Source organism: Lycium barbarum, chromosome 6, assembly GCF_019175385.1.
Source record: "Lycium barbarum isolate Lr01 chromosome 6, ASM1917538v2, whole genome shotgun sequence".
Taxonomy (NCBI): Eukaryota; Viridiplantae; Streptophyta; class Magnoliopsida; order Solanales; family Solanaceae; genus Lycium; species Lycium barbarum.
This window is the reverse complement of record NC_083342.1, coordinates 20,539,461-20,552,650: the sequence shown is the minus strand read 5'-3', so window position 1 is coordinate 20,552,650 and position 13,190 is coordinate 20,539,461. Positions and strand designations below refer to the sequence as shown.

The 13,190-nt window shown below is 37.6% G+C and overlaps 1 protein-coding gene across 1 annotated transcript; it reads right to left on the bottom strand.

Annotated features, from left to right (window-relative positions):
• Positions 1–469: 469 nt before the first annotated feature.
• On the bottom strand, positions 470–12,486 carry LOC132643580 (uncharacterized). The gene is made up of 3 exons (XM_060360041.1): positions 12,328–12,486; positions 10,669–11,439; positions 470–1,018 (listed from the first exon to the last, which is right to left on the bottom strand). Exons 1-3 carry the CDS (start codon positions 12,411–12,413, stop codon positions 703–705), a joined length of 1,173 nt encoding a protein of 390 aa, XP_060216024.1. The 5' UTR covers positions 12,414–12,486; the 3' UTR covers positions 470–702.
• Positions 12,487–13,190: the final 704 nt, after the last annotated feature.

Below are 13,190 nucleotides of genomic sequence, written 5' to 3'. Positions count from 1 at the left end.
GAGACTACTAATATTCTAAAAAGGTATAAACTGACCTTATTGTAAACTTAGGCAACATGTTAGTAGTCTTAGTATGCTGCTACTGATTTTCTAGAAGCATTTTCAGAGAATGATTGTTTAAAGGTTTGCAGCGCATTCAATAACAATCCCGAACGCTTCCTAAAGTTGCACAATAGGCACTTGAAAAGTTCAAAACTAGGTCCAAGATTTTAGCATGTTTTGAATTTCACACTTTCCAACAGCATCCGCAAAATAACAACTAACAATTTGATTTTTCCAGCGACATATTCTTGTTAAAGGTGTAATGACCAATGTTGCTGGCACTCTTCAAAATATTCACTATATTTAGAAGATCCGACACGTACCCAGCTACATTTTTTAAGAGTCCGAACAACATGGGTAATGACTAATCACAGTATTTCAGGAAGAATAGTTACATGAGTATATGTGGATGAACAGAAATCAGGAGTATCAAGCAACATAGTCTTGTTAAAGGTTTAATGACAAAATGCAGTACTTTTCACAGAAATAGTGACACCATGAACTCATGAAACTAAAAGCAAACATATAACTGCAGCAGTTGCTAAAGTCATTTCTATCTCATGCAGCGAAAAATAATAATAATCAAATCTCGCAGGAAACTACCACCAAATTCCCAAGTTACAACATTAAGATTATTTAACCAACGAAAAACAAAACTTATCACCGCCCCCTTGATGTGGCGTAATTCATATCCTCGATTGATGATGGGAAAAGCTCAACGTAACGGCTTCCAAGTGTCATCCTGTCCTTCGCCAGTGCTGCTTTGGCATCGTCGGTGCTTGCAAACTCTACGAAAGCTTCTCCAGTTGGCCTTCCATCAGAAAGAAAAGTGACATGAATTGCATCCTCTGACAACACAAATTCTTTGAAGAAATCCATGATATCATCCTTGCCAGCAGAAAATGGCAAACCCCTCATCCGCAAAATAGACGTGACTTCATTTGGGTCTCTCCCGTCCACTGGTTTATCCAGTACTCTGATAAACACATAGGTCATATCAATACATTTTCATGTTACAAGAGGCACAACATCAGTAAAACCACCAAGAAGTATGCTTGAACATAATGGTGAATGCATGGGGAAGGCTAGGTACAATAAAGGCAAGGACTAGGAAAGTTGACAGGCTGGCTGAGTCAACTCTGATCCCTATATCTCAAAACTTGTGAGCTTCTGCCTTTTAGAGTCAATTAGCATTCCTGATTTTTTTTCATTTAAATCTATTGGTATCGATTCTGCTAGTGTGCAAACAGATAATGCCTTAAGATGTTTGTAGAGATTACATGGGCATACTCTGGAAATCACATACTACATTTTTGGAAGTTCAGAGCAAGCAAGTGTATCACTTAGGGAACAAATAAGCAGGAGAGACCCAAAATATGATCAAAATTGAATAAATAATTTAATAGAACCCAAGACCAATTTTCAAAATCAATGTGCATTGAAGGGGTGTAACCCAGAAATGACGATCGGATAAAAGTAAACTTATTCACTTCCAGGAATTCTAAGAGTAGAGAACAGCAAAATGCAAGACAAAATCAAACCAGAAAGAGGAGGTTCAAGCATGTTGACTGTTTTTTCCTCAATAAACTTATTCACTTCCAGGAATTCTAAGAGTAGAGAACAGCAAAATGCAAGACAAGATCAAACCAAAAAGAGGTTCAAGCATGTTGACTGTATTCTCCTCAATCCTCATTAATGAGCTCCAAAGAGGAAATTAGTCTGCTTTGCTTCCACGTGCAAAACCACCACATCGTACAAAAGGGGGTTTGGGGGGAATGTGGGCATCATCCACCAACCGCTCTCAGTAAATCCATTTCCTTTTCCTTCCTCACTATTGTGGTACAGATAGATTTGGTCAAGGGGGCCTTACCTTCAAAGTTGTTAGCAATTTCTTGAAGCCAGTAAAAACGCAGATAGATGCTACTAAATTTTCTAAGTTCATACATACACAATTTCCATTGCCTAGTTTCTCTAGAAAAGTGACCTCCAAAGTCGTAGACACATAGCAAATAGACATGTCCTCACTGTTGCAATGCAGCAGCTTAAGAGATATATTCACAACTAGGAAGATTATACAACCTAAAGAGCTCAATAGGTGATGGCTAGTTGCTACAGTCTACCAAGTTTACAGAAACCCATATCCGCATCAACCAGAGGTAAGAGCCTAAGAGGTATCTTCCTCTTTGGCATGATATTCACTTCTGGGGTTCTCTCCATAAGGAGTTCCATGGCAAGATGTGCTTTCGTCAAGGAAAGCAAACAGCTAAGAAGATCATAGAAGACATGTACATGTTTACACCGATGATAAACAACGAAATTAACATGGTTAATCCTCTTTTTACAAGGGTTTCAACAAAATTATCAACTATTTCAGTGGAATTATACATACATACCATAAGTTTTGACCATGAACAAGATGGTTTATCACTACTGGAATATGTATCATTGAAACTTCAGAAATTGTCTGCATAAAGCATGCAAACAACTACACCTCAGTCCCAAACAAGTTGGGGATTGCATAAAGCATGCGCTAACTGTAAATACAGAGAGGGAAGGCTTGATGATAACCCCTATCCGAAACATAAACTAAAAGAGTTCATCACATAGCTTTGTAAATCTCTCTTGTCCACCCAAAGATAGTTAAAATAAAAATAAATAACAAAATGGCACCAAGAGAAGAGAGAGAGAGAACCTAGTGGAAAGGACCCTTCTAACTCCAGCCATTAGGACTTCGAGTGATCGAGATGGCAAGTGGGGGATAGCCACTATTGGCCCTTGCGAAAGATTTGGGCGGAGGCACTGTTACCAACAACTACGACAATAATGCTCAATCCTAAACTAGTTGAAATCGGTAACACGAATACTCTATATCCACTCTGCTCCATTTCGACCCGCTTCATCACATTAGTTACTAGGGAAATTTAAGAACTAAACCCTAATATTTAACCAAACTTGAGAGACTCGCCTCAAACAACTAACATGATGTAAATGTGCAAATACCCAAATTAACTATCAAGATGAGTTCCCACAATATTTTTGGTTTTCTTTCCCTTTCCGTCTAACTGGGGAAACATATGGCAAATAAAGAGCAATTTCTTTATGAAAGATGGAGGGATAAACCATATGGCAATGAGGTATCTTCCTCTTTGGCATCAACCAGAGGTAAGAGCCTAAGAGGGTCTCAACAAGATGGTTAAAACAGCAAATGTCAATGGTTGGATAAGAGGTTTTGATGTTTCTAGAGCAGGTAGGGAAAGCTTGGAGATAACTCATCTCCAATATGCAAATGATACCCTTATATTCTGTGATGCAGAAGAAGAACAACTCAAAATTTTGAGGGTGATTCTGGTTCTTTTGGAAGGTTTATCTAGCCTCCACATCAATTGGAGGAAAAGTTTCTTGTATCCTATCAATGAAGTACCAAACATGGAGCTGTTAAATGCAATCCTAGGAGGTGAAGTTGGTGCTCTACCAACCACCTATCTTGGAATGCCTTTGGGAGCCAAGTCTAATCCACAGGAAATTGGAATAATGTGATTGAGAAGTGTGAAAAGAAACTGGCAAGGTGGAAGTCTCAATATTTGTCTTTTGGGGGTAGGTTGGCTCTCATTAACTCTGTCCTTGATGCCCTTCCAACATACATGATGTCTCTGTTCCCAATTCCAGCAGGGATTATCAAGAGGCTGGATAGTATCAGAAGGAATTTCCTATGGCAGGGGAATAAAGAAAGGAAAGGATACCACTTGGTAAAATGGAAATCACTGTTAGTTGGAAAGAGATATGGGGGACTGGGAATCAAGAACCTGGAGATACATAGCAAGGCCCTTAGAATGAAATGGTTATGGAAGTACAACAATGAAAATCAACTTTTATGGGGGAATGTCATCAGAGCTAAGTATGAGAAGGAGAACAATTGGATGATAAAGACTGTTACTACACCATATGGTGTAAGCTTGTGGAGGTCCATCAGAGTTTTATGGGATGAATTCAAGCTTGAAACTAAAATTAAAGTGTGCAATGGGGAAAAGACGGACCTCTGGAAAGATGATTGGCATGAAGCAGGCAACATGAGAGTACTCTTTCCAGACATTCATAATCTAGTCCTACATCAGCAGAGGACTATAGCAGAACTTTGGACACCTCAAGGATGGAGTTTTATTTTCAGAAGACAACTAAATGATTGGGAAATTCCACGAATTGCTGAATTTTTCAGCACAATAGAACAATTTAGTGGATTGGAAGCAGGTCAAGATGTGTTATGGCGGCAGAATAGTAGCAGGGGATCTTTCAAGGTGCGTTTAACCTACAGAAGAATGAATCAGTCCAATATACAGCTATACAATTGGCCCTGGAAACAAATCTGAAAAACAAAAATCCCACACAAAGTTGCTTGCTTTGTATGGTTGCTGGCTAAGGAAGCAGTATTGACACAAGACAATCTGATGAGAAGGGGGGTGCCTTTATGTTCCAGATGTTTCTTTTGTGGTGAAGATGCAGAGACAGTTAACCATTTATTTCTACACTGCAAGATTAGAGGACGGCTTTGGAGACTATTCTTAAATCTCAAAGGCATTTCATGGACTATGCCTGTAAAGATTACAGAAGCACTTCAGTGTTGGGAGGAAGCAGGTTTGCAGGCAAAGAACAGAGGTAGATGGAGAATTGTCCCAGCAAGTATTTGGTGGACTATTTGGAAGGAGAGGAATTCCAGATGTTTTGAGAATGTAGAGACTAGAATGCAAAAGATCAAGCTGAATTGTCTTTTGATCTTATGCTTTTGGTGTAATCAGGTTTACTCAAATGAGACTGTTTCCATCATTGATGTTTTAGATTCAATATAGGAACAGGACAGTAGAGTAATGGAGTTCTTATGTAAATATGGTTTCAGTACAACCCATGTACTGTTTTGCTCAGATGAAATATAGATATAGTTACCAGTTTCAAAAAAAAAAAAATATTACTTGGTTAGATGGGAAAACAGTACATTAATTAGAAACAAATAACAAGCTAGTGGGTACACTTCTTTAAACACCCAGCCCAAAAAAAGCAACAACAACAACGAAAAAACCTATTTCTTCATAGAAAAGTAGTCAGAGAAGTAATATACAAAATCTTGTTCCTATGTTGAGTAAAATGAGTCAATTCATAATCAGTAGAGCTTCTCCTGTTTGGGATATGATTTCCATCAACAAGAAACGAATTGTTTTTTATGCAGCTAACCTGAAGTGTATACTTAGACGTTGTGGAAGGAAAGAAATAGAAGATTCTTTAAAGGACAAGCAGCCATTGAGTCATTGACTAGACAAATTCCTCTTGTGTGGAGGGAGAGGAATGGAGATGTTTAGAAGATAGATCCAATTCCATTCAGAAAGTTAAATGGAATTGTATAGTATGTTTCTACTTTTGGTGTAAAGAAATAGGATTAGAAGATATAGATCAGTTTATAGATTTATTAAAATCCCTGTAAGTATTTCTATTTCCTTCTTTATATTTCTGCTGTAACACTTTTTGAAGGTCTCCAGCATGTCCTTAATGCTGAGGAATACACAATTACCAGTTTCAAAAAAAATAAAAAAAAATATATATATCCTCTTGTTTAATATTCTGCATTTATGGTTTAAGTATGAGATTATAAAAGAAAAGATAGATACGAGTATTCTTTTTGTTGAGCTCCTTGGAGGATGTACTTTGCATTGCACTTCCTTGGCCTTCGTTTGGATAAAACATGTGAACCGTTAAAAAGTTAAGCAAATATCATTCAATACAGCAGGCCTATGAAGTAAGGTCTCTTTCACTGCTAATGTCAAGAAGCTCTTACTTCATTCACTCATCCCAGCAGATGGAAGAAATAGTAGAAGAGAACTAGTGCGCTTGCAATTTGATTTATTGCTTGATACTAGTAACACCGTTATAGAGAAAATTCTCTCTTTGTTCTGGGTAATGCCAAATAGGATTACTAATCTACTCCATATTTGGGAGGAGGCAGGAATAGGAGCCTCAGACAGAGATAGATGGAGGATTGTCCCAGATGTTACTTGTGTGGTGAAGAGAGCGAGACAGTCAGCCATCTATTTTTACATTGTCGGATCACAATACAGCTTTGGAGGATCTTTGTGAATCTCAGGGGCATTGTCTGGGTAATGCCAAATAGGATTACTAATCTACTCCATATTTGGGAGGAGGCAGGAATAGGAGCCTCAGACAAAGATAGATGGAGGATTGTCCCAGCTTGCATTTGGTGGACAATATGGAAAGAGAGAAATTCACGGTGCTTTGAAGACAGTAGTAGTGATGTACAAAAGATCAAGCTAAATTGCGTCAAACTTTTTTGTTTTTGGTGCAAACAGATTTACCTTGAGGAGACTGAATCCATAATTGAAATCCTAGGCTCTTGTTAGATTTTCAGAGTTTTGGATCAGCTTTCTCACTTTTGCTGTAAATATGGTTCCAGTGCAAACTATGCACTGATCAAGTCAATACATACCAATGTTACATTTTCAAAAAAAAAGTAACACCGCTCATAATGCATTCTTATACTTATCAAGAAATATAAAACTTTATTCACTTGGCTTTGGAGTCCTCAGAATGATTCTACAAAAAATTATTCCCTTGAGAACAGTGTTATTAAAGCTATCATTTCATGCTTGAAGCGAGGAAGCTATGTGAAACAAGGGGTTACCACTTCATGAGTGGAGAATCTTGCACTTCAAAGAGTGTGCCTTCCAAATAACAATGCAAAACGTGATCCCAACGAAAAGCAACCGGTTCTTTGAATCTCAATTTTGAGGAGTTGAATTAATATTAGAATTTCGGAATATGAGAAGTTTAAATTAGTTATTACACTTGCAATATGCTAAATTTGTATGAATTCACTGCTATATATTGGTATAGTCTCCGTAAAATGTCACATTAGGTCCAAGGAGACATTAATCAACAAAGATATACAAAAAGTTTTAGCTCAATATATGGTCCGCTGGTAACTGCAATCAATTACTCCCTCCGTCCCAAAATGATTGTCTTAGTTTGACTTGGCACAGAGTTTAAGAAATAAAGGAGGACTTTTGAAATGTGTGGTCCAAAACAAGCCTTAGATATTTGTGTGGCTGTAAATCATCTCATAAAGTTAAATTGTTTCTAAATATAGAAAGGTGCCAATCTTTTTGGGACAGACTAAAAAGAAAAGGAAGATAATCTTTTTGGGACGGAGGGAGTACTTGACTATTCCATTGTTGAGGATGCCATTGACCCTATGCTTAAACTTGTTTACCTCATTTACTTGGTCCTCTATCAGGACACAAACTTCCAAGACACAAAAAATACACTCATTCTAACTATGAGGTACATTCTTTTTCAATTTCTGAGACTTGCCCTAATAGAAAAGCTTTAAAAGGTAGGCCCCCAGGGCTTTGATCTGGAAGTAAGAGTGCAGAGTGTGATGTTTAAGTCCAGGCATGTCACGAGTTCGAACACGAAACAGACCAAAGACAGGTATTTGTTTGAAACTGATATTTTATTTTATTTTTAAACTGACAAAAGACAGGTATTTAAGTCGAGAAGGATAGGACGGACCCATTAATTTTAAACAGACTTTCTTCAAAGTTGCTGATGGAAGGAAAGTTGAATTTCGGATCAGTAATTAGCTCGATCATTCACCACTCAGCAATCAATTCTTTGAACTGACAAGGTTTGTGCATCAACCAGAATCCTCTACAGCAAAGCAATGTTGCAGTGAAATACCAGGACTACCAATAGGAAATCAAGTTTTAGATATTTAAGTTGTTGAAGATTGAATAAATCGCTGACAAGAGAGAGTTGTTGTAGTGGCAAGAACTCTGCTATTGCTTCCCTAAGATTGGGCATTCGAGTCAGTAACAGGGGAAAAGAGGGAAACGCACATATGGCACCTAAGGGGTTTGGGGAGCAGCTTAACCCCTCTCCCCAAAAAAAAGTAGAAAATCAACAACAACAAAACACCCATTTCTTCATAGAAAAGTAGCCAGAGAAGTATAGACAAAATGTTGTTCCTCAGTTGATGTAACTTGCATTGCACTTAGTCTTTATTCGTGAATAAAACATGTGAACTGGGAAAAGGTTAATTCAATATCATTCAACTTTTTGTTGACAAGGGAACTAGCAACGGCTTCTCTTCGGGTGCGCACAAGGTAAACCTCGCTCCAGTGTAATAGCCCGCAAACCACATAGAAGTAAACCGCACTAGGCAAGCCCTGTGTGATGAGCTCGAGGATGTAGGGGTTTCGAACCTGAGACCCCCCATTGTGAGATCACCTGCTCAACCAACTCGGCCACCCTTGCGGGTAATTCAATATCATTCAATACAGCAGGCCTATGAAGTAAGGTCTCTTTCATTGCCAAATCAAGAGACTCTTACTTCTTTTGCTCATCTCAACAGAAGAAGAAATAGTAGAAGAGGACCAGTGGGCTTGCCATTCAATTTATTGATTGATACTAGTAACACCGCTATAGAGTACTCATAGTGCATTATAGTTAATCAAGAAAAATAACGCTTTACACACTTGGCTTTGGAGTCCTTAGAATGATTCTACAAAAAATTATGCCCTTGAGAACAGTGTTATTAAAAGCTATCATTTTCATTGCATAAGGCGATGAAGCCATGCGAAACAAGGGGTTACCACTTCATGAGTGGACTGGTGCACTTCAAGAGCGTCTTCCAAATAAGGATGCAAAAAGTGATCCAAACGAAAAGCAACAGGTTCTTTGAATCTCAATTTTGATGAGTTGGATCGACATTAGAATTTTGGAACATGAGAAGTGTAAATTAGTTATTACATTTTTTTTTTTTTTTGAGAAGGTAACATAAATTAGTTATTACATTTGCAATATGCTAAATTTGTAGATTGGTATGAATTCACTACTATATACTGATATAGTCTCCAAAAATGCCACATTAGGTCCAATGAGACATTAATCAACAAAGAGATACAAAAAGTTTTAGCTCAACATATGGTCTGCTGGTAACTGCAATCAATTACTTGACTAGTCTATTGTTGAGCATTGACCCTATGCTTACAGCTTACACTTGTGTGCCTCATTTACTTGGTCCTCTATCAGGAAACAAACTTTCAAGACACAAAAAGTATACTCATTCTAACTATCAGGAACATTCTTTTTTAATTTCTGAGACTTGCACTAATAGGAAAGTGGTAAAAGGTAGCCCCCGGTGCTTTGATCTAGAATAAGAGCACAGAGCGTGATGTGTAAGTCCAGGCATGTCACGAGTTAGAACACGCAACAGACAAGATAGGTATTTAAGTGGAGAGGAATAGGACGGACCCATTATCCACCTTATTTTGAATCATGTACCAGCTGATACTTGATTATCTAAAAAGACGAAATGTAAAAGGTCGACATCCAGGAAATTAGTAATTATGAGAAAGAACTACTGGACAATTCACTCGTTGTGTGGAGTATATATCTTTCCTTATGGTAGAACAGTGTACAACTGACCAGGTGAAGTGACAAGTAAAGGACAAAGGTACTCAAAGTTTAAAAGCACAATCTGTACCCCCCCCCCCCCTGGTTCATCTTATATGATGGTGCAAAATAAAGAAAGAATTTCAACATATAAGCTAAAAATATATTGAGCATACCTAGTGTACCATTATAATCTTGTGTTCTTCCACATAACAAGTCATTCATACAGAAGTATGGCATTAAGCATAAAATGAGAATGTTAAAATGGACAGAGTTTCTAAAAGTTGGTTAACAGAAAGGTAGCAATCTTAAATCTGGATGTTCACTAAACCTTTTTGCTTGGGAGTAATTATTCATATGTTAATAGTCCAGTAAATCTTTCAGATTTTCTTAGTTCCATGAGCATTTAGGAGGTTCAAGCAAAAAGGAAAGTGTGTCATATAAAATCATGGAGTGATCTAGATGTACTGTTCCAGCATCCTCATGGATTTCTCAATCCATTATTCCTTTATAAAATAATATTCCAGATAGAACAACTAAAAAGATTGAATTTGGCACCATTTAATAGGAAAATACAAACAGTTAACTTCCACGTAATTGTTTCTGCTTTTTAGAAAGTTAGAGAATTCTGGAAGAAGACGGTTCCATTTCCCGCCAACGACGACTTTGCTTAAAAACAGGTCCAACAAAGCGTGCAGAAAATTTGAAGGAAAATGATGTCTTTTATTTAACTTTCACTTTCACTCAGACAATGACGTGCAATAAAGTTTTCCTATTAGCTCTTATTAAAAAAAAAAAAAAATCCTATTAGCTTACTTTACTGTGAATATTTCAAGAAATATGCAACTGACAACGTTCTTGACATTCAACAAAGTTTAAGGAAACACCTGTCGTCACGTGTAAAATTGTGATTACCATTTCATCTCATGGTAGAGAAACTTTACTTAGCACATTGAGAAATAAAGCAAAAGGGATGTGGAGGTTTGGATCCCCACACAATTGGCCTATTCACAATATCACATGGTAGAACAATGAGTCTTGCTCTACTTTTCCTACCAGGGAGAGGAATCTCGCTACTAAACCAATAATATTAGGTAATAGACACGATATTCAAAGATCAGAGACGAGACAACATATCAAATACTGATCTAAAATGATAAATTGAGTACTCACCTGCCCCTAGAAACTGCTTCCTCCAACTCTTCAGGCGATGAAGGGAAAAGCTCTATGTAGCGATTCCCTATTGTCATCCTATCCTTGGCCATTGCAGCTCTTGAATCATCTGCACTAGCAAATTCAACAAATGCTTCCCCTGTGGGTCTACCCTCGAAAGTAGCTGTTATATGGATTGATTTTTCCTCAAGTTCAAAATCTTTGAAGAAATCCATAATATCTTCCTTGCTAGCTGAGAATGGCAATCCCCTCAGCCATAATACACCAGTGTGTTCTGCTGAATCTTTGCTATCATCTAAAGATCTACCCCTCGGAACTGAACCGCCACGAGAATCAAAAACTTCATTGGCTATAGCCTTATAGTATTCCTCCTTCTTGCTTCTGAAAACCTCAACATACCTTCTCCCGATATTCTGCCTGTTTCTCTGAAGAGCAAAATCAACTTGAAGAGGGTACCCTAAAACACAGTATGCTTCCCCTGTAAATCTGCCACCTTTGTGAACCAAAAGCACATCAACTACATCCAAACCATGCAAGAAATCAGCAATCTCAGTCTCTGAGCAATCAAAGGGGAGGCCACGGAGTCGAACAACAGGGAACGGTGGAGGCTGGCCATGGTAAGAGTATGCCGGGGCAGGTGGAGGAGGAGGAGGAGGAGGATTGTACAGATAACTTGACCCTGGAGGAGTTGCATAATATGAGGAACCTTGATCCATTATGCGTTGCCTTTTGAAGCCCATTTCACGAGCATCTCCACTGTCAATGTAGTTTCTTCATTTTATCAAAATGAAAGCAAACCTCTTTGTCAGTATCCAACTCACAATCAAGAAAACATGCATTATCTTATCCAGTTTACGAAGAAAAGATAGACTAATGAACAGAGCAGATAGACCAAAGAACGAGTCAAACAAAATTTACAAGATTATGGGTGCGTTTGGTAGGGAGAAAAACATTTCCACAAAATGTTTTCTAATTTTTCCATGTTTGGTTGGTCAAAATGTTTCGGAAAATGTTTTTTCTACGAAAACAAGTTCCTTCAAAATGAGGAAAATGACTTCCCTAATGAAAGTAGGGAAAACAACTTATGGTGGCATTCCAAGTTCATTGTTTCCTCCCAACCCACCCCTTGACCATCCCACTCCCCACCCTCAAACTCCACTCCCAACCCATCCCCCCCCCACCTTTGAACCCCACTCCCACCCCCCACCCTCGAACCCCACTCCCACCCCATCCCACCCACAAATTGCTAGATTACATATAAATGTTTTTGGGATAATCATTTTTTTTTTGCTTATTTACCAAACACTAGAAAATTAGTAAGAAGTTCCTTTGGTCGGTAAGCATCAATTTCAATTTTGGCCAACTATGTCAGCGTAAATTCACAAAAAAAAAACAAGCAAATTTGTAAGTGGGTATCTCAATAAGCCTCATCTGTGCACAGAAATACAATAATTGAGCATGATTGCCCTTCATTTACTTGAATGTTCGTATACTTTCAACCCACTAAGAGAAAACAAATAAAATACAACCTATAACAGAAATTGCAAGCAAATTATAGAGACCCCCCAAACAAACAAACAAACAAAAAAGGAACATTACAAGAAAACAAGCAAGTTTGTAAGGGATTAAAGAAAGAAGAAAAGGATGGAGGTTAGTTACCCTCTGTAATACATATTTGCGATGGATCTCTCGATATGTGTCAAGTGCTCTACGGGGTTTTTGGGACAAGTGTAGGGTTCTTTCATTTGGGACTTCTTTAACCGGCTTCTGCCTTATGTGTTAAGCCGCACGCTACAAACGGCGTCGTTCGCTTTCTTCTTCTTTTTTTCAATAAAGATATTTTATTTTTTCGTGGGGTGTTGGTTGCATAGATAGATGAAAAAAAAAAAACAAATAATATTCTTTGGCTGTTTTATTTTTTGGTTGATAATTGTGGTGAACAGATGGAAAGAAATCACCTAATCTTTTATTTGAATTGGGAATTGAACCTGAGATCTCATGATGCTCAATCCACTTTATTGACCACTAGACCACATCTTTGGAAGTCATATTCTTTGGCTTGAGACTCAAAATAAAACATACTTTTCACGTGGAGCATTAATAGTCATCTTTCTTTAGGATTGGACGTTCGATATTTTGATTTTTGGTTTCTCGATAGTATTATATCGTATATCGAAATATTGTTCGTTCAACAAACTGTTTTCTTATTCGGTATGATTTGGTTTGATTCTGTGATATTGACCTAATATATTGGGCTCTACTTTAAAAAAAAGAGCTTCTTTTATTAAATTACAAAATTGTATCATGTTTAAAAAGTTTTTGAATTTTATGTGGAACGCAAACTAAACATACCCGAGTCTAAAGTCACTAAGCTGTGCTTGAATGCACTAACTATTAATCTATCTAACAAAAAATAATGTGAGACCTTTATGCATATCTGCTTTTTTCTTCTTCAGGTTTCACTAGTTTACGAAGAAGAGAGCAAAAAATGAGAGCTGCGCAGAAGAAAAAAGTTGAATCCT